Below are 21978 nucleotides of genomic sequence, written 5' to 3'. Positions count from 1 at the left end.
GAAGGGCTCGCTTTCTCACAGTATGGTCTCTGACACTGGAGCCTGGGCACTGGTGTTTTCTGTGCTCCCAGATGGTCTGAATGCTCAGCCAGGGCTGTGAATGCTTGCTTTTCAATGGAAAGGATGAAGCTCCAGCATTTTTTCCTTGCAGTGTTCTCTTTTCTACAACCATAAGGTGGCAGCAGCATTGTGCCACGACTGCCATCATCCTCGCCTGAAGAAGACACAGAGCTGGAATCTGTAATTCTAGTTAACAGCATTCAGAGGCCCCGATCCAGCAGAGGATACTATTAACCTTTTCCAATCACATTCTGTGTTGAGTTGACTAATTAACCTCTATCTAATATGTGTTTAGTTTAACAAATTGAACAGAGAGGAACCATATCATAAACCAGAGTTGGTGAAAGGTCAAAACTATAGTAAAATTTATATTCCAATAGATGTGAGTTGCCCCCTCTGACAGCCGCGTTCCCTCTTCATGTTTCACACGTACACCTGGACAGGAGGGTCAGCAGAGGGCCTCATGATGTACTATGTGAAAATCCGCTTGTCGGAAATGTGCACAGGATGATGAGGATGCAGAGAAAGATGATGATGCCAGACAAGGCCACCTCTGCTACATATGCGGCTGGAGCCACGGGTCCCTCCATGTGTACTCTTTGGTTTAGTCTCTGGGAGCTCTGGGGGGGGGGTCTGGTTTGTTGATATTATTGTTCTTCCTATGAGGTTGCAAACCCCTTCAGCTCCTTCAGTCCTTTCTCTAACTCCTCTATTGGGTACCAAATGCAAGCATCCACCTCTGTATTTGTCATGGAGGAAATACTGAGACAAAGTGTGGAGCAGAGACCATCCAGAGCCATCCAGAGCTCTTTCTTTTCAGCTCCATGAGATCATATGTCCCACTTGGCCTTTCTTATGCATTGCCTTGTGCAGCTGCTGTGAGTTCCAGATCGATAAATCAGTTATAGGCTTTGTAATCGTCTTTTCAAGATTAGCGTCTTGAATACTGGTGGGAGTTAGTTGTCCACACAGAGTCTCCTCCTCGTCTCAGCCTATTCATCCCAACCCCAAGACTTAGCAGTTGCTAAGGGTCACTCAGTGCTGATCTCTCAGCTCCCTCCTATCCAGGCCACAGGGTACCCTAGCTCTGTAACACCCTTCCCAACAAGAAGTCAAACCAAACCAAAGAAGACATCTCAAAGGAAAACAGACCCCAAGGATGCCATTTCTCATGTAATGCTCATTCCCCAATGGCCCAGCCTTTTATTGGCATGAAAAAGTGTTTTGCAAAGGACATCCATCACCATTTGATCTCCATGGCTATCTGCTTCTATTCTATGCTGGCCGAAGAGCACTGTTGCATGTGGTCACTCACACTGACCCCTCAGGACTCACTTTAGGAACACAGGGTAAGACACTAGAAGAGAACTCCTCTGATTGGTTGGGAGAACTATGACTCCCAATCTTGAGGCACTGGCCTATCTGAAAAATTAACAAAAATCTTTCACATCTATCTGTATGGGTGGGATACATCGTTACTATAAAATGTTAACAGAGCTAGTGTAACACCTCGTGTGCTCTCATCATTTTGTGTGGTGACAATAGTCACAATTTGGTCTCTAACTTTTTTTCTATGAAGTTTTGTACGCTTTGACAATATACCTGTTACCCTCTCTACCGCCTGTCCCTGATAACTACCATAAACTCCATATCTATGAGTTCAACACATAAGAGAGACCATGATGCCTGTTTGTCTCTGCCTGAGTTACTTCATTGATCATTCTTCTGCTTAATCCATTTTGTTCAAAATGGCAGGATAGCTCTGGGTTTTTTTTTTTTTTTAAGACTTAGTAGTATTCTGCTATATACAGAGATCAAATGCTTTTTCATGCATTCATCTGTGATGGATATTTACACTAATTCTGTATCTTGGCTGTTTAAATAGTCTGCAACAAACCTAGGAGTTCAGATGTTCCTTGATATGCTGATTAAATTTCTGTTTTGCCATTTATTGGATAATAGAATTGCTGGATTATGTATGATAGTTCTAGCTCTGTTTACTTACTTTGAGGAATCTCAGCTGCTTTCCATATGGCTCACTAATTGCCATTCCACCTACAGGGTACCAGAGTCCGTATTCTCTTCCAGATTTATCTTTTTTCATAATATCCATTTCTATAGGTGTAAGATGAGCTTTTGTTGTTTGTTGTGGTTTTTATTGTGTTGTTGTTTTCCTGTCTTGTTGTAGATGATTTGAAAAGGGCTCTCTCTATCTAGCCAAAACAGGCTTGTCATGAGGGCGCAGTCTCTCTGCCCCAGATTCTAAGTGCTGGAATGTTATGTGTGTAGCACAGCACCTGCACCGTTGTGCTTATAGTGTGCACTTCTCTGGTAAGCATCAGCTACTTTTCCAGTCCCTGTGACAAGGCACCAGACAAAACAACTTAAGGGAGGAAGAGTTTACTCTGTCTCAGTGTGTAGGGGTACAGGCAGTCACAGCAGGGAAGTCAGGGAGGTGGGGTGTGTACATCGCATCCTCACATAGGAAGCACATGCAGAGCAGTGGGCTGACTTTCTCCTCTTTATGTGTACTGGGACCCCAACCCACCAGCCACATTCAAGGTGAATCTTCTCTGTACTATCGAACCTTTCTGGAGATTCATATACACACACACTCAGTGCTTCAGGGACACTCTAACTCTATCAGGTTGACAGTGAAGATTAGCCAAAGCGGTGGTACTTCACATTTTCCACAGACCACTTGGATGTTTGAGAACATTCCCTTAAGTATTTCCAAATATTCGGGCCCCCCCTTTTTAACTTTTAAAAAATTAACTCTTTTGAGGAATAGTCTTTCTCAGTACAGCCCAAGCCAACCTGGGACTCTAAGTATAGCCCAGGCTAACCTGGGACTCATGGCCATTCTACTCTCACTTCCTCAGAGCTGGGATTACACCACAGCTCATACTACTGTTCCAGCTTACCCACTTTAAAAATAAGGTTATTTGGCTTCTTACTATTGTGGTCCTTCACATGTTAACATTTGTGGATCTCCTGCGGATTGTTTTTGTTTTGTTTTGTTTTATGATCAACATAAATCTTTCAGGAAACACTTTGTACTTATGGCAGGCTGCTTTGAGCTGATAACTTTTTTTGTGGAGTACTCCCACAGTGACACACTTCCTCCAACAAGGTAAGACCTATTCTAACAAGGCCACACCTACTCTAACAAGGCCACACCCACTCTAACAAAGCCACACCCACTCTAACAAAGCCAGACCTTCCAATAGTACCACTGCCCCTGCCAGATTTCTAGTTTGATCATTAACTATTTTCTTGATTCCATAAATTGTGTGCCTTTTAAAAACGTCTAGACTATTAAAATAATCATTCTGAGTCATTTGCCAGGCAGTTCATAGCTCTCTGTTTCTTTTGGGATTAGCTAACAGAAGATTATGGTTTGTTTATTTGTTTGTTTTTTGCTATCAAAACTTCTGTTTTTTCATATGTTTTGCATCCACAATTTCAATGTCTGTGCTTTTGAGGAATCAGTGATTTATTTCAATATCTGAAGATTGGTTTTGTGGGAGAGATGTTCTAAAATGTGACATTGGCCTGAGGAGGGGATGAAAACGTGGGGGCACATGTGACCTAGTGCAGCTTATGACTTAGTGTGCGCATTTGTCTGTAAACATAACTTTATTTTCCTGATGTCATTGTCGTCTCCATGACTCACTGCTCTCATCTCCTAATCTAGGCCTTGTCCTGGAAGCTGCTGGCCTCCATACACTCTTACCTTGGCCGAGAATGTTTCCAGCCTCTCAGACTTAGTGTTGAATATGCTCACCCTTTCTAGTTCTTTCTGAACACAGGCTGACTGATTCAACTCAGATGTTCTGGCTCAAACTCCTCTTCAAGCTGACTGATTCAACCTGGCTTTTCCCTTGACCTCTCCTGAATTGCTCTGCTTGACATCAAACTAACTCTAGCAATCTATTCTGATCTTGTGACTCCTTCTCATTCTCTGGCCCATTCTATCTTCACCTGTGTCTAGCTTGTTCTTTCTTCAAACTGTCTCTGTCAAATTCTCCCAATGAACTGCCTCCTCCTGTCTCTCTGCTCCCGGTAGAACTGCCTCCTCCTGCCTCTGTGAACTGCTTTCTCTTAAACACCTTCCCTTTCCTCTTTCCTCATGAGAGTTGGGCATATCCTATTCAGTCGAATCTTTCTCTGACTCATCACTTTGTCACCCAATTAGACATCACTTTTAAACATGGGTGCTTCCTTCTACAAACTGAATTTATTGTTATTGTTTGGGATTAAAAGCCTGTCTGTATTGCAGCCAGAGGGATGAAGGTGTGTGCTAAGGGTGTGTCTGTATTCCAGCCATAGTAGCCAATGTTGATAGATTAAAACTACCTCTACATTTTTTTTAAAGAAACGTTTTGTTTATTACAAGTTTCAAGTCTTCTTAAAGTGTCAATCTTGTATGAATAGATTACATTTAAAGTTGGATGTTTCCTTAAATGTATAAGGTAATCTATCCAATTTTGCATTTAAAATAAATTTCTTGGTTAAAAATCTTTGAACAAGATATGCATTTTTAGCAATAAACAAACTACCAAGCTTAGTAAGAGAGAAAAAAATCAAAGTATGTTTTAACTTGATAGGATATTCTTTACTGTGAGTTAGCTCTTGAATTAATAGAGAATGCACACACCATTATAGAGCTATAAATCTTTCATTCACATGTTTGGAGAGTCGGCAGTACAGAAGTTGGAGAAGCCCAATTGGGACAAGAGGCAGAAGGCAAGGTCCAGGAGCTAGGTGGCTGTTGCATAAGTCAGAACATGACTGGCATGGAAGACATCAATTCCAGGAACAACCTGGCTCAGCTTACATATCTCATTTCTATTTCCCATCTGGTTGGAGAGTCGGTGTAGAAGTATGGATGCCCAAGGTATTTTGACAGAAAGTATTTAGGAATCTAAGCGCTGACTGGCATTTGATATTTTCCAGACATAGTTACACATGGGAACTCATACAACATTGGGATAGAAATTAGATTCACAGGCTCAAACTTGTCTTTAATTAAAGTAGTTTGAAAGTGTTAAGTTATCCTATGTTCTATTTCTGGAACTCATAAGAATTCATCATAAGAAACTGTAAAGTTTATCCATACCTTTTTGTTAATTATTTCTCTGACCAGGAAAAAAAATGACTTCTGCTCTTTGTGTTTCTGTATTTTCATTTGCAAACTGACTCAAGGTGGCACTGGATACCCCTCCACAAACTATCTTCCAGAGCTTCCATGAATCTGCCAAAACAGTATGATTTAGAAGATTAAAGATGAATTGACATGTGAAGTTTAATGGAGATGTTGCAATTAAATATGTGTTATACAAGTCAGAGAAAAGAAAGAGACCATTTTAGCTCGTAGTGATCAACTCAAGAAAGGGAAGGTATGGCTAGGGAGTTCCTTTAATAAGAAGCTATTCTCAGCAGCAAGTATACTACAGATTGACAACTGGTGCTGTGCTCCTTGACCCTTGATTGACCACTAGCACTATGCACCTTGACCATAGAGACTTGCATTCTTCTATACAGTTTCTTCCATGAGCCAAGTCTTACATTCTTAAAAAAAAAAAACAGAGAGAGATCTATTTTCACTCATGTATATATGTATCTCTGTCTGTGTGAATGTACAGCATGTGTTTATGGGTGTCCATGGGGGTCAGAGCCGTTGTTAGGTCTTCTAGAGACAGAGCTTCGGTGATTTCGAGCCATCTGGTGAGGTGCTGGGAACGGAACTTGAGTCCTTTAGGAAGAGCAGTTATCTCACTGAACCACTGACTTCACCACCTCTCCAACCCTGAGTTTTACATTCGGAAAGTTGAAAAATTGAAAGAAAATGATAATGTCATCCTGGAGAAGCAAAACTTACAGCTTCGATAGTTTAAGCCTGAGTTATGGAAAAACATTGAAATGCAAATCACCTATCTCTCCTCAATCCGTCATGAAATTGTATCCTTCAGCTCTTTAACACAGCATCTGCAACATCCCAATGTATTTTCCAACTCATCATATTTGAGAGTGAAGATAGGGAAGCTTGCTGGTAACTAAAGAGGCAATGAGCATCAAGTAGTTTGTTGTGTTTTTTTTTTTTTTTTTTTTTTTGGCAAAGTGGGAAATCTGGTGCATTGACTATGCATCTATGCTCTTCTAAAATATAAGTTCTCTCAAAATAAATTCCATTTGGCCTGGATAATTCTTTACATTTTTTTAAATAAAATTATACCATTAATTAGTCATGTAACTTTATGTGTTTGAAAATTCACTGTAGTTTCTTTATTCTGAGGACTGTTAAGACAGTCAGGACAATTATGGCTTCTCGGGAAATAAAGATGCTTTATCCTAGAAAGATAATAATAATATCCATTTATTAACCTCTCAAAGAGAATGGAGAGAGTAAAAGTGAGAAAATTACACTTGTATGTTTGCCCCTGTTATACCTGTTTATATTGGTATTGAAGATACTTTATTATAATACGCAACATTTTAGATGCTGTCTCATATTTAATAATATCTTTCTGTACATGGTAGCAGTTTCGAAGAATGGATAACTAAGTGAGTTTGGTCTAACTCTCATTGAGTTTGGTCATCAAATTATTCAATTTTGACGTCTCCTTTTCAAGCATAATAGATGCTCAGTGTCAGTCTTAGTTTCTTGTCTTGTTGATATGATAAAATATTCTGACAGGAGCCACTTAAGTGTCTATTTTGGCTTCTAGTTCAAGGATACAGATCATCACAGTTGAAGGTCTGGGTACCAGAAGCCTAGAGAAGCCTGTTCCATTGTTAGCATCCTCAGGAACAGGATCAATGGGTGCATGCTAACGTTCAGCTTTCTTTTTTCATTCGATGGAGGCCAGAACTCCCTCCCCAGGGGTTGGTCCCCCCTACAGTTAAGATAGGTCTTTCTCTTCAAGATAATTCCCTATGGATGGGCATGCAAAGATGCCCATCACTCCAGATGGCAGGGTGTAGACTCTGCCAAATTGATAGCTAGCACTGACCACACAGCCTAAGTTTCTATTGAATAAATGTATTTAATAGATTAATAAATAAGTGATAATATTTACAGTGAAACTGTAATTCTCCAGAACACACCATGTTTCTTTATTCTTGTTTCTAATTTCTTTACATTTTAGGAGTTTATCTACCAAAGGAAAAACCTTCTCACTTACTAAGGAGGGGAAAGAGAAAAACTCACTAACCAAGCACCAAACATTTCCTTCTCACGTGAAGGCAGGGTTACTATGGAGCATCTCGTGGTAATGACTGCTTCCTCAGGACAGGCGTATGAGTGTGTATGTTATGACATTATTGTCTTTTGGTTATTGGCCAAGAACTCTTTTATATTGACTTTTCAGTGATGTGTTTATATTGTGAATGCACCCTTCCACTGTTGGTGACATTAGCTTTCTCTCTTCAGGAAAACCCCAAATCAAAACAAAGACCCAAGCCTTTTTTTTTTTTAAATAGAGAACTCATACGTCAGAATGGTAACTATAAACACAACAGTGCTTAAAATACCCCTCTTGGTTTATTGAAAGCAACAATCCCCGACTTAGCATGTTGCTTCTCTTTGTAGTTTGTGGTTAGAATCTGTGTGCTTAATGCTTTGCACACCAGCAACATCCGCGTGCTGAGGCTGCGGGGGGGAAAAGCCTCCTCAAATCGCTCTGTTGCGGAAAACGGCGTTTATGAACTTTGGCAGGAACTGTTCTCTTAAGTCATGTTCAATTTGAAATTGAATGGAAAAATCTCATCCGTGGGGAAGCTAGTCACACAGCATTCTGAGCTCCGTCTTTTGTTAAAGGGCTAAAGCTGTTGGGGAACACAAGATTCTGGGGGCTCCCAATGCTTGCCCACACTCTTGCCGGCTTCCTGAACACAGCAACTTGAACAGGGGACCTAACACAGCTTCCGACCTTCCAGGGGAGAGGCGCAACAGCAGCAATCTGCCAAGTGGCAAAATATCTCTTCAAATCCAGACTTCTTTGTGTGGCTTACTTTAAGAATAGTCTTATCAATATTCAAAAATATCTCAGTTTTACCCATTTTCTCAATCAATGTATTCCTATTACTTCGAAGTCCTTTATAGTTTGAGGGAGGCCTTTCCTCAGTCAGGTCTCACTGCAGCGCTTGATTCTCTAGTCTCTTGACTTTGTACAGTCAGCATCTAGGGCTTCTCCCTAGGGATCTGGGATGGAGCCCAGGCCGCCTTTTGCTTTGTCGTCAGTGTTCTGACTACTGAGCAGCACCACTCTACTGGGATGTATCTGAGTAACTGGAGAACAGAAGTCGATAGATGCACTTGCCCCAGTAGCAGTCCCAGGTGCTAGAGGAATGATGGCTCCGATGGAACTTATTTCTTAGTACAAACTTGCTTTATTATCACACTTGGACAAAGTCTTCAGTTTTTCTGGCAGGCTGCTTTTGTGGGAAGGGAGCTTCCCTAAAATTTCAGGGCTAGCGTGAGTATTTATTTTTCTCATCAGGCTGTCAGAGATAATAAATGAAACAACAACAAAGGCCTACATGGCTCTGGTTGTGGCTCCTGGACCAATAAACTTTGCACGGAAGCGAGTGTGTGCAAAAATTCTTCATAAAAAGCCTTCTTTATCATGTTATCCTCCCCCTCCTTAAATCCATGTTCTAATAGGTGTGAGTTCCTCTGATTCTGTAACTCTTCTAGTTTCTCAAGAAACAAAACAAAACAACAAAAACAAACACCAAACAAACAAATGAGCAAAAAACAAACAAAAAAGGCTATTGCTTCTGGACAAGGACTGGTTCTAGACTTCCTCTTCTCAGGCGAATAGAAGCACTATAATTCCTGATTGTATCTCTGTACCGGTCAGTCAGTTCCTCTTGCTCACCATCCCCTACCTTCTGCTCAAAGTCCTCCACCTTCTGCCAATGTGCTCTTTCAAGATTGGCTTGCCTTTCTGGGTCATGTTGCTTACATTGGAGCTCACTAGCTAATATGGCAGACTTCCCCAAGTCCGTGTATTAGGAACAAAATCTCACGAGAATTGCCATCCTAGGAGGTGTGTGGCTTTGTGGAAACCTGCCTGTCATGTGTGATCTCCATATAGGAAGAGTTCTGACTGTATTAAATCAGTCTTAAAATTAAGTCTTCTCAAAGAATGCAACATAGGGGTCATTCCAGGGGTCATGGTGTCCACCTTCTAAGTAAACAAGAAATTGCTTCTGCCTGTGGTGGACAGAGCAAAACCATTTCAACACCTGGTGTCAAGCTATGTCTCAAGCATGTTATAATGTTTCAAGAAAGTGAAAGGTTAAGTTAGTCTGAATCTTTGTTATTTTACTGAGCAGCAGAGAGTCTTTGGGCTGCAAGTGAAGCCAGGTCTATGGATGTAGGAGAGTTTGCATACAGGCCATGTTAGCAGAGAACGTGATTCTGGTTCTCTGTAACACAATGTGCAGTCTAGCTGCTCCTCCCTCTGTGGGGATCCTGACGACGATGACGCTGGCAAATGGGATTTTAAATGGGGTATGAGTTCTGCTATCTTATTAGAGAGCAGGATATGAGTAAATCTTTCCATGAGATTGGAGGGTGGTGGTGGAATTTAGCTGTTGAGGTCCTATAATCCTCCAAACTTATATAAAGCTGTGGTTACCATCAGGACCATTGAGAGGAGAGGCATGTCCACAAGTTATCAGAGTGCAGTCGTGTTTGAACTGAGTGTCATAAAGCAATGTTTGTTTTTGTTCTGCAGCCTCCGCCTCAAATATATGATAAGCAGCTGGATGAAAGAGAGCACACCATCGAAGAATGGAAAGGTGATATAGAAAAGACCCTACTGTGCTATGCTGATATGTACACTTGTCTGACGGGAGCTCAGGATATAGAAAAGACCCTACTGTGCTATGCTGATATGTACACTTGTCTGACTGGAGCTCAGGATATAGAAAAGACCCTACTGTGCTATGCTGATATGTACACTTGTCTGACTGGAGCTCAGGATATAGAAATGGCCCTACTGTGCTATACTGATATGTACATTTGCCTGACTGGAGCTCAGGATACAGAAATGGCCATACTGTGCTATGCTGCTATGTTCATTAGCCTGACTGGAGCTCATGATATAGAAAAGATTCTACTGTGCTATGCTAATATGTATACTTGCTTGACTGGTGCTCAGAACATAGAAACGATCCTACCACTTATGCCCTGTATTTGATACAAACAAACTCTGTGCAGCTTCCTCTTATAGAGCACCCTATAAAAGTGACTTTCCAGTGGCTTGGTATGGGGCTGGTGTTTTTGCCTGGTATATGTAAGGTCTAAGTTCAGTCTCTAGTACTGTGATAAGTAAATGAAATATAAATGGGAAACTATTTTAAAATTTCCCAAAGCTTATCAGCATTAATGTAACAGAAATGCTATGTTTGCTTGAAAAAAGAATTAATTATGGACACCTTTGTATGCAAAGCGTTTGTCAAACAGTCAAACTCCATTTGAACACTTACAAGTTAAAGTCCTATGTTGCTATACAAAATTAAAATTAAGTTTGAGGGCTATCCTGATGGATCTTCAGAGAGAATGCTATTCCTCCAAGTCCCCGTTTAACCCTAAACCCACATGTGGAAGGAGAGAGCCAATTTCTCGGAGTTGTGCCCTGACTATGCCCCCTCTCTCCTGAATAAACAAAATTAATTTAAAATTAAGGTTGAAATGTACTTTAAACATTTTCAAATTAAATATAGTTAACATATACATTTATAAAACTTACAAAATTTGAGTTTAGATAGAATACATGTGACCCCAAGAGGCTCATTTTCCTCTCAATAAAAATAAATCAGTGAAAACATCAGTCTGTTTTATTTTTTAGCAAAAAATTTCCAAGCTCATACTGTAGCTTCAAAATTATACCTAAGCTCAAACAAAATAGAAAAACAAGTTAAACCTACACAGCATTGTCAGACTAATTCAATTAACTACATAGAAGAACAAATTTAGGAAATCCAAATACAGATGGTATCACATGATCGAATAGAAATGAGAAGAAACATAAAAGGAAGGAGATTCTGAATGACTTTTAAAGAAAGGAAAAGGAGAATATCAGAAGGAGGCCACAAGGAGAAACCAAATGCTAGAAATAAGCCAAATAATTCCACTGGTCAATGTACCATGCAGGTCAGCATGGGAAGGCAAAGCCAGTGAGCGTGGCATCAGGGAGAGACTGGTGGCAGATGGTCAGCTCACAGGGTTGCTTTGTCAAAGGGAAAGCATAAAGGCATTGCTGGGGCTGGTGACATAGCAAGTGGGAAGATGGAGCCACTGAGAGTGGCACTAAGCTGGAGGAGGGGGTACTGGGAAGGACGGTGCTAATGAATGATGTTTAGCTAAGGGTGGGAATGAATGAATGATGTTTAGCTAAGGGTGGGAATGAATGAATGATGTTTAGCTAAATCGGGCAGCATGAAAGAACTGGAGGCTAATTTGCAGCAACAAGAAAAAAAAATGGCCTGAGAATGACCAAAATGACTTTTTAATCCCTAAGTTGTGTTGTGCTTAGGTTTACCAGTCCCAGACACAAGTCTGGAAGAACGGTGATCTTAGAGGTAGAAGATGTAAGCATTCGTTACAATGTAACCAATTTGCATCTAGGAAGTGGATACGGAAGGAGATGAGAGCATCCAACAGCAGAGCCATTGGCTGGGAACACATTCTAGAAGGAGGGTCATATCCTAGCACACATGAGACCTGGGGATGAACCTCAACACTGCAAAACCCAAGCAATAAACAAATGAACAAGCAAGCAAGGTTGTTTAAATCTGTAATTGCCAGCCCAGGAGTATACCCAGGAGTCTAGCACAATCAGTTCAGAAAACAGGAATTCATTTATTTTTAGACATTCATTTCCTTAACTTCTGTGCTGAGGCCCTGCTTTTGCTAAACTTAGTGTTAAGACCAAGGAACTATAGAAATGGAAGATTAAAAATCCTCGGTGATTTAATACTCTATTCAATGCCACAAAAAAAGTTATTTCTCATTAGCGAGTGCATAGGTTTGTGGATTAAGGGAATCTCTGCTTTTGTTATAATAACACGGACGATTCTGTATTACAGAACTTATCTACAAGGAGGTAATGAACTCAGAAGAGAAGACTAAGAACGGCGTAGTCAAAGGCCAGCCCTCACCTTCAGGTACCCACTCTCCGTGAATAACCAAGAAGCTCGTGTCTTTCAGGCCCTTGATGGGTGTGGTCATAGACAATGTCACTCACAGAGCCTGGGAACAGATATCACACAGCCATTTCCCTGTATTGCAATGTTTTCTTTTCTTTTCTTTTTTTTTAACCATGCATTCAATATTGCTAATTCTGGTTCTATAAGCCAGAACAGTGGCAGTGGTTTTTTTTTTTAATAATAGCTTTGATTTTGAAATTATAATATAATTATACCATTTCTTCCTTCCTTTCCTCCCTCCAAACACTTAGGTACTCTTCACTGTTCATTTTCAAATTCATGGCCCAATTTTTTTCATTAATACTTATGTGGGAGCGGTCTGTGTGTATATAAATATTCCCAGATATAAGCAGCTCAGTCTATGTGATATTTGTTTTAAGAACATGTTCAGGGCTGACCATTTGGGATTGGACAACCAACTATACTCTTCTCCTTTCTCCTGCTCAGCATTCCTAAGCTGCCTGATGGTTGAGGCCTCATGGGATTTCCCTTGTCCACGTTGGCATGTCTATTGTTGTCCCTGTTCAGCTCATATTTAGGAAGTCATGTTGCTGAGACGGTAATGGCTGCAACTTCTGACATTCCTAGGAGACACAGTTTCACAGAAAACTCCCTGATACCCTGAGTCTTACAGTCTCTCCGCCCCCTCTTCTGCAATGATCCCTGAGCCTTAGGTGTGGGAATTATTCTGTATGCGTATCTGTTGTGGCTGGGATCCACAACATTTTGACCAGTTGTGATTTTCTCTAATGGTTTCTGTTTGGGGCACAGAGAAGTGTCATTGATGAGGGCGAGGACTCTACTTATCTGTGAGCATACGGACAAATATTTAGAGTATAGTTAAGGATTATGCTGGCTTAGTATAGGAGAAGCTGTAGGTTTTCCTCCAGGATCCATGAGTTCACTAGCCCTGGGTAGTTGGCTACATGGCCAATACTAGATGATGTCTTTCTTGGTAGGTGTTGAGTCCAGTTGGAGAGCTGTTGCCTACCACCAAAGTACACACACTACTACTTCACCTTGTGTTGCTGGGCCACGAGGACCATTGTTATGGTTCGGTAGCATCATAGCTGATTGATTAGGTCTGTTAGTTGCTTCCATTTGTGGAAGTTCGTTTGGTACCATGAAAGCTGGTCCTCGGACTGGGCAGGTCCTCAGGTCAGTTCCGGCTCAGTGGGGTCTGGACACGTGTCTGAACTGCATAGTGTCTTCAGCAGTGTGGACCTGTCATCCGCCTCTGACAGGCAGCCAAGGGCAATAACAATAGCAATAGCCTGTAACAGTTTGCAACTCTGACCAGAAAATCAAAACAGGTCTTCTCATACCTGGTGTTGTGGTGGTTTTTGTCTGGTGGTCTTATGCTCTTTGGAAGGAGCATTGTTAGCCTAACTGAGAAAGTTTCATTTAAATCATATATGTATATTTATAGACAGGCTTGTGTGTATTAGGTTTTTTAAAGGTAGATAGTTAATAGTATGATTTTTTAATGAATTTTTCAGACGTCCTTGCTGTTATTTTATCCCATTCCTATCTTCTGTATTTATCTCCTTCCCCTCTCCATAATTAGGGATCCCATTTCCATTTCCCCATCAGATCACTAATACCCTATTTTGCCCCCTCTCTATTGCTCCCCAACCCATCCTTTCAATGGTTCCCTTTCCATATTCCTTGTTTCTTCAGTTCAAGGCTTTGTATTCACATCTGAAGATATGGAGCCGGGAGCCTCTGAGGAGAGAACATGAGTCAGGGTTACCTTGCTCAATACAATCATTGCTCATTCCATATAGTACCTGCAAACTTCATGATTTTGTTTCCCTTTACAGTTGAATAACACCCTGTCATGTATATGCACCGTGGTTTTGTTGGAGGACATTTAGGTTGTTTCTACTTCCTTGCTGTTGCAGCACAATGTTTTCTCAAAAATGAATGTAAGATGCCAATGAAATCATATGACATGAGCCCATCAAAGATAAATGGTACTCAGCAAAGTGTTGATACACCGGTCCTCTGGACCACTAGGCTAATGTAGTGGACAGGAATGCATCCCTCCAGACAGTCTCTTCTCTCATTCAGTCTCAGTGTTAAGTCTTTCCATGTTAGGAGTGATGACAGTATGATTATTGTCTTAGTTAGGGTTTTACTGCTGTGAACAGATTCCATGGCCAATGCAACTCTTATAAAGGACTACATTTAACTGTGCCTGGTTTACAGATTCAGAGGTTCAGTCCATTATCATCAAGGCAGGAACATGGCAGCATCCAGGCAGGCTTGGTGCAGGCAGAGCTGAGAGCTTTACATCTTCATCTGAAGGCTACTAGTGGAAGACTGACTTCTAGGCAACTAGAATGAGGGTCTTAAAGCCCACACCCACAGTGACACACCTACTCCACCAGGGCCACACCTTCCAATAGTGCCACTTCCGGGACCAAGCATATACAAACCATGACAATTATGTACTAACATGACTCTGATTAAAGTCAATGTGCAAAAGTTTCAACTTGTTCCTTGCAGAGTTTGGCACACCTCTGCATCTCTATAGGTTTGACTGATCACACACTCCAGGACCACCCGAGCTTTCCTCTTGTGTGTATTAATGCTGTACACTCTTTTTCTTTATACCTATGTTATAAATATAAAGAGTTTCATAAGATATGATTGTTTAGGTTCAACAGTAGCCTGCATTCAGCCTGTGGTGACAAGAGTGCAGGCTGGAGATGATGATTTAAGAGGAGAACTGAATTGAAAGTCTTACTTTTAAAACATGTTTCCCACGTGTGACATGTTGTTCTAGGGGGAAAGGATGTGGGATGCATTGATTAATTAACTAATTTTTCATATTAAAACTCTTCTCTGAGTAACTCGTTGGCATCCATAACCACTGTGGTACCCAGACAGACAGGTCAGCCATTGCTTGCTGTTCTCACTCATAGATGACAGTCAATATCCAATTTTATCGCAAGTCTCCTTTGTCTTAGAGAGAGTGAATTAGGAACTTTGTCACCATGGCCAAAAAATACTTTATGACTGCAGGAAGGGTTTGTATGTCCTCACGGCTTCACAGAAGTTCATCAAGGTAGAATCACAGTGGCCAAGTAGAGTTGCTCACACTGTGGGAGGTCAGGAACAGAGAAACAGGGTGGTATTGTTCTTGACATTTTTCATTTCCACCTTATTCTGGCCCACAGGATGGTCCCAGTCACAGTCAGATGGCTGGTGACCACTCAGTTCTTTCCCTGGAAGTGGCCTCACATACATACCCAGAGAGGTGCCTCCAACATCCTACTTTATTCCAAACCCAGTCAATTTGACAATGAAGATAACCCTTGTAAGTCCCTATCTTGCTCTCTTGACAACCAAGTGTATCAATGTAAATTCGGACATTCAACCCCTTCATCCAGAGAAGGCTAATGCCCATTTCACGATGCAAAGCATGTTAGTTTCATCTTCAAATGACCCTCAAATCTAAATGGTTCTATCATTTTTAAAAAAAAAAATGTAAGTCCAGATTGCTACAGATTCAGGGCAGTGTCTTAGCTTTGAGCCTGTGCAAAAGCACACCCTTATGGCCACACCAAGGGGAGAACCTTAGTGTCCAGGTTATTCTAAATGCACCTAGTTTAGCAGTGAAGATAATTAACCATCTTCATTGGGTGTAATGAATAGGAAAAGGAGAATTGTCCTCCACCCTACCCTTCCTTCTTTGTCCTTTTAGGATATGGAGTGATGCAGAAACCTCAGGAAGTGTGGCTTAGACACATGCTCTGTCTGCAGTGTAGGAAGGAACTCACAGGCAGAACCTAAAGCCCAAAGCATTCCTTGTTGAAATAGAAAGGATCCCTGAGAGTTTCCATAATCACCATAGCATGCTCGCCCACAGTCATTGAGAGGAAGAAGCAGCATGCACCAGAGAATCTCCCCACACCTCAGACTGGGTGGACACTGGTCGATCTCCTCACACCTCAGGCTGGGTGGACACTGGTCTGCAGAACCCATTTTAGTAATCTTTACCTCAGTCTATGTCCTTCCCAAACACACTTTGTCCAAAAAGAATTTTCATGGTTTCCCTCAAGTAAGATCTTGCCCTCTGCATTTGCTACTAGCTCTTGTGCTGAAAACACACGGCGCTTTTCTTATTTTCTGTTATTTACTACAAGCCCATTGAGACAACTGTATGCATTCATCTTTATGTACCATACACACCTAAGTGCTCTCTTGATCATTGAAAATCTATTCCTTAGAAAATTGATATTTAGTTTTTCTCCCTGAATATATTTTGACGCTATTTCAAACACAGAACTCAAGACAGGAGTGTAGTGTTAATATAGGATGCAATTCAGTATGTTCTTACACTACAATTATAAATATTTATCTGCCCTGTTAATCTCCACAAATATAATGGTTTGGTTCATTCATTTTGGAAAATGTACATTCATAAATTTTTTTGTGGGCCTGATTACCTTAATGTGTGGCTAGTTTCTTTTGAAGAACGCCAATTCAGTTAACCTAGTGAGAAAGTTAAGACCCTTCTTAACCATCCTAACTACCTGTACCTATCAAAAGTTGTCTGATTTTAATACTCCCTAAACTATAACCACCAACCTTAACCAATCTGTATCTCAAGAAACAGTAGGTTAGACATTCTACTGGATGATTTTAGAGTAAAAACATTTGGTAAATTATATGTATTCATATCATAAAGGACACAGTTATGTATGATATGTTTTCATGTGCCATGTGGAGATTGGGACACCACTGGAGCTTGTTTTAGTAGCTTATGTGAACAACTGTGTAAGTCTCTTCCCTAATGAGAATGTATTGATCTTGGTTTGGCAGCTTGAAACTAAGCAGGGAAGATTTACAACAGGGGAGCTGGCAGAACCCATAAATCACACTGATCCCCTGGAAAGCAAACTGTTAACATTTTACCAGTGTGCCACTGCATGTGTGCACATGTGTGTGCATGTGTGTACATGTTTGTGCACGCAGTAAACTACATTTTTTTTTTAAAATATTTATTAGGTATTTTCCTCATTTACATTTCCAATGCTATTCCAAAAGTCCCCCATACCCTCCCCCCTATTTCCCTACCCACCCACTCCCACTTTTTGGCCCTGGCGTTCCCCTGTACTGGGGCATATAAAGTTTGCATGTCCAATGAGCCTCTCTTTCCAGTGGTGGCCAACTAGGCCATCTTTTGATACATATGCAGCTAGAGTCAAGAGCTCCGGGGTACTGGTTAGTTCATAATGTTGTTCCACCTATAGGGTTGCAGATCCCTTTAGCTCCTTGGGTACTTTCTCTAGCTCCTCCATTGAGGGCCCTGTGATCTATCCAATAGCTGACTGTGAGCATCCACTTCTGTGTTTGCTAGGCCCCGGCATAGTCTCACAAGAGACAGCTATATCAGGATCCTTTCAGCAAAATCTTGCTAGTGTATGCAATGGTGTCAGCGTTTGGAGGCTGATTATGGGATGGATCCCTGGATATGGCAGTCTCTAGATGGTCCTTCCTTTCGTCTCAGCTTGGACTTTGTCAAAGTTTGGACTTTGTCTCTGTAACTCCTTCCATGGGTGTTTTGTTCCCAATTCTAATAAGGGGCAAAGTGTCCACATTTTGGTCTTCGTTCTTCTTGAGTTTCATGTGTTTTGCAAATTGTATCTTATATCTTCGGTATTCTAAGTTTCTGGGCTAATATCCACTTATCAGTGAGTACATATCATTTGAGTTCTTTTGTGATTGGGTTACCTCACTCAGGATGATGCCCTCCAGGTCCAACCATTTGCCTCGTAAACTAAATTTGTAAGAAGAAGCAGTAACTAAAATGCCTCGCAGAAGTCAGCCCTTTGATATTTTCATACCATTTTATTTTATAAGAAAGCAGGATGAAAAACTTTTGTCATACTGGTTCTCTTGCTATTCCTATATCAAAACATTAGAAATCTTGTATGAGGAATAAGTTAGTGTCATTCTTTAGGAACAAAGTGGCTCTAATATCAAAACCTATCATATTATAGTGATGATTGAAAAATGTAGATAGGGAGTTAAGTATGCACTCACAGAATAATTTATAGGTCTGAAGTTTATTAATGGAGTCAGTGTATATCAATAAAAAAATGCATCTAAACTTCAGGTACATCCCTAAATAGTTGTACTCCGCTCTGCTATCTGATTTCACCTGAGGTTATCTGTTTTCAGTAGCAGTGCCATTTGCTTCCTGAATTGACTTGTAATGTCTGCCAAGGGAAAGCAGGAGTAGGCATCAATTTTGCTCTGAAAGTAGATGTTACAGAATGTTAGAGCTGGAACATATGCAGGAGGCTGTGTGCGCCAGTGCCCCCATTTCTCTTGACCAGTGAAGCAGAGAAAAGCAGAGGGTTTCAGTCTCTTGATGTGCAGTCCTCACTTCTCAGGTGCATTCTGTCTTCTGGATTCTGGGAACAGCGCCCCACCTCCCCCATCTAGCCAGTGATCCAGACTACTAAGATTAATTGATTAAAAAAATTTAAAGCTCAAGTAACCTAAGGCTCAAGATCTTGAAGCTATTGGACAAACTGTCCCTCAATAATTATTTTCTTCTGCTTTTTCTCCTAACTCTATATTTACATTCTCATTTAGTATTGGGAAGGTGTGATCAAGAATATAATTCCCATTTTAAAAGCAGTCATGAATGAATGAGTTGGGGTTACATCATTTCTAGCCAAGAAATAATAATCCTCATTTTAAACACAATTTATATTTTTAATTCATTTAAACATAATTTTATTGAAAAAAATACAGTATAGCATTGGCGACATTTTAAAAGAACGAGTGTCTTTTTCCTGAGTCCTCCTATGTGGTGTGAAAGGGAGGGTGTTTAATCATGGGCTGGGATGTCCCAGAGAGATGGACACTGTAATTCCATACAGTGGATTTAATACAGTCCAATTCTCTTTAAGAGACTTTTATAAACTTCTTGGCAATAAATTATCTTGAAGCCAAATTCTTTGTTCTTATTACTTTCATTTGAGTTTGGTTCTATGCTTACAAAGTCTATTTATTGCCTACTTATGAACAGACTAGAAAGGGTTACCTCTAGCGCCTGCTGTCAAGTCAGGAGACATTTATTGTAGCTCAATAAAAAAGAGCACACAAAACCAAACTCATATATTGAACAAGGTCATTAGAGTTTGGCATCCATCTCTAAGAAGGCTGATAAATAACATCTATAAATGTGGGCTACCTAATCTCAGGGTGACTAATTTCAAGACACCAAGGAGATACAGATAAAGGCATTTACAAGAGGATGCCACTAAGACCCTGCACCAGGGAGCAGCCCACGTCTTTACATCATCATCATTTAATTTGTTTAACTCCCAGTTGGCTAGTATCGAGAGTTTCCATTCAAAGAAATCAGATACATTCCTGAGCAGTAGCCATGAACAGAAAACAACTCAATGTAAATGATGAAAATCAAGGTAAAAAAATCATCTAGCAATAACCTCAATAAATGAAGTGTAAACTTTGCACTTTGAAAACAATTGCTGTTGAAAAAAGTGAAAGGCAGCCAAAATGAATGAAAGGCATTCCATTTTTCCACCATTGTTTTGGGGTTGGAAAAGTGTCTGTGTTTCCCCAGGCTGGTTGATTAATTAGACTGTCAGTTAAAAAAAGTCACTGGGGTTTGTTGTTGCTGCTGTTGTTTTTGTTTTGTTGTATATTTGGAATTTTTTTGCACAAGTTTAAAGGTTATTTTAAAATTCAAAACAAATGAGTAAATAAATAAGAAATAATCTAGATTATTCTGAAAGAATTCAGTTGGAAAATTCACATTTTTTTCCTGATTTGAATACTAACAAGGAAGCAACACTACTAAAGACAGAGTATTCTATTCTACTTTTCCCATTGCTGCAACAAAACACTGGACAAAGGCTTATTTAATAGGGTAGGCTTGTCCTGGACGAGGGACACAGCCTATCACAGTAGAGGGGGCATGGCAGAGAGGACAGAGCCTATCACAGCAGAGGGGGCATGGCAGAGAGAACAGAACCCATCACAGCAAGGAGGCCATGGCAGAGGGAGTGTAAGGCAGCTGGCCGCAGCCACACTGCATCAACACTCCAGAAACACAGAAGTGAAGGCTTGCTTCCTCCCTTTGCATGTAGTCAGGGCTCCCAGGACATGGGATGGGGCCTCCTACATGCCTTCCTCAATTAAGTCTGTGTGCAAACACTAGGAGACAGCCCAGCCCAGAGGTGTGTCTCCTAGAGGATTCCAAATCCAACTGAGTTGTCAGTGATGATGACCCAACAGAACCCACTAACTGCTACTGAGCCCCTTGGTCACAAGGCATTGAAAGGGCTCTAAACCTGCCTTCACTAAAGTGTATCTACAGATAGATAAAATAGATAGATAGATAGATAGATAGATAGATAGATAGATAGATGGCAGATAGATAGGTGATATATGTATATATGGTAGTAGATAGATAGTAGGTAGATAGATAGGTAGATACATAGATATATAAGATATAGATATACAAATATATATCATATCAATGATTTATGTAACAAATATAAGTATATTTTAATTTTTGGCCGAAACTGAGGAGAAATCTCACTCTGTCTCTACCCATCATATGTAGATTTAGCTGTGGGGCCCGGTTACCCAGTTAGCTGGGAGTTAAGTCTTTTTCCTGGAGCCAGCATTTAGGGCTTTAGGGTAGGCCATTTTCATTCCCGCTGTTACCAGATTAGGGTCTGGCCAGTGCATGTGGTTGGGATCTGATCCAGGTGTTTCTGGGTTCTTGGCATTTTATTCAAGAAAGTAGCCAGAGTACGCCATTCAGTCCAAAACTTTACTGGATGGAGACATAGGGGTGGAAGGAGTTGCTTAGACATGTCCACCTCCCTGTCTCAAGTCATGACTCCCCCAACGAGGCCCTCAGTTGCAGTAAAAGTGGTAAGGAGAAACCAGGCCTCTCGTCTGGTGTTTGAGCAGGGCAGAATCAAAGACATTTTCTTTCAAACCTTTCTGGTATCTCTGGCCTCAGGCAGGGACATTTTCGTCTATTAGCCGAGGGAAATAATCTGCTCACTTTGGGGCTCCTCTACACTGAACTATGAGGCAATGTTGTCTCTCGTGTCATCACTAAGACTAGCTAACAGGTGGCTCGGTATATTGTTCAGAGAAGGGTGTAGATATAGCCCAAGCCCAGTGGGGTCCCCGCTGCCTAGGCTACTCTTTATGCTTGATTGCCTCACCGCCATCTCATTTCCTGTAGGGAGCTGCAATGTATGGAAACATATCCTAATTCCTAGGGCCTTGCTGTATTATTTCCATGACAGTCAAACTACAGATCAATGGGACAAAGCCGTGAGTACACTAGCATATGTCCACTATAAAAGAGGATCGATTAATAATTTCACAAGGAAATAAAATGAACTTTTTCAGTAAATGGTGCTGAAACAAGCAGGTACTGCCTATGGAAGAACAAGATGGCCAGCTGCCTTAGGACATACGCAGAAGCCAGCTCAAAGTGAGTGCTGGTACCTCCACGGGAGAACGAAGAGGTCCTCTGCCTCAGAACATGCGCAGAATCGAGATCAAAATGGGTCACAGAAACCACGTGAGAGAAATGAAGGGAATTATGGGAGTGAATCCTCATGGTTTTAAGTGATGGAATTTTTTTTAGACCTATTACCCAAAGCCCAGGAA

At 40.9% G+C, this 21978-nt stretch overlaps 1 protein-coding gene across 4 annotated transcripts in view; it reads left to right on the top strand.

Moving 5' to 3' along the window:
* Mapk10 (mitogen-activated protein kinase 10) overlaps positions 1-21978 on the top strand; it is a 313083-nt gene that overhangs the window by 280234 nt on the left and 10871 nt on the right. For all 4 annotated transcript variants that reach the window (XM_085836936.1, XM_021162159.3, XM_021162158.3 and 1 more), the window contains 2 exons: positions 9810-9873; positions 12166-12243. In XM_085836936.1, the coding sequence (XP_085693062.1) occupies positions 9810-9873; positions 12166-12243 (142 nt within the window). The remainder of the gene's footprint in view (positions 1-9809; positions 9874-12165; positions 12244-21978) is intronic.

Source organism: Mus caroli, unplaced genomic scaffold (genome assembly GCF_978045245.1).
Source record: "Mus caroli unplaced genomic scaffold, Mus_caroli_1 scaffold_4, whole genome shotgun sequence".
Lineage (NCBI taxonomy): Eukaryota > Metazoa > Chordata > Mammalia > Rodentia > Muridae > Mus > Mus caroli.
Note: the sequence above shows the minus strand (reverse complement) of the source record. Positions and strands in the feature narration are given on the sequence as shown.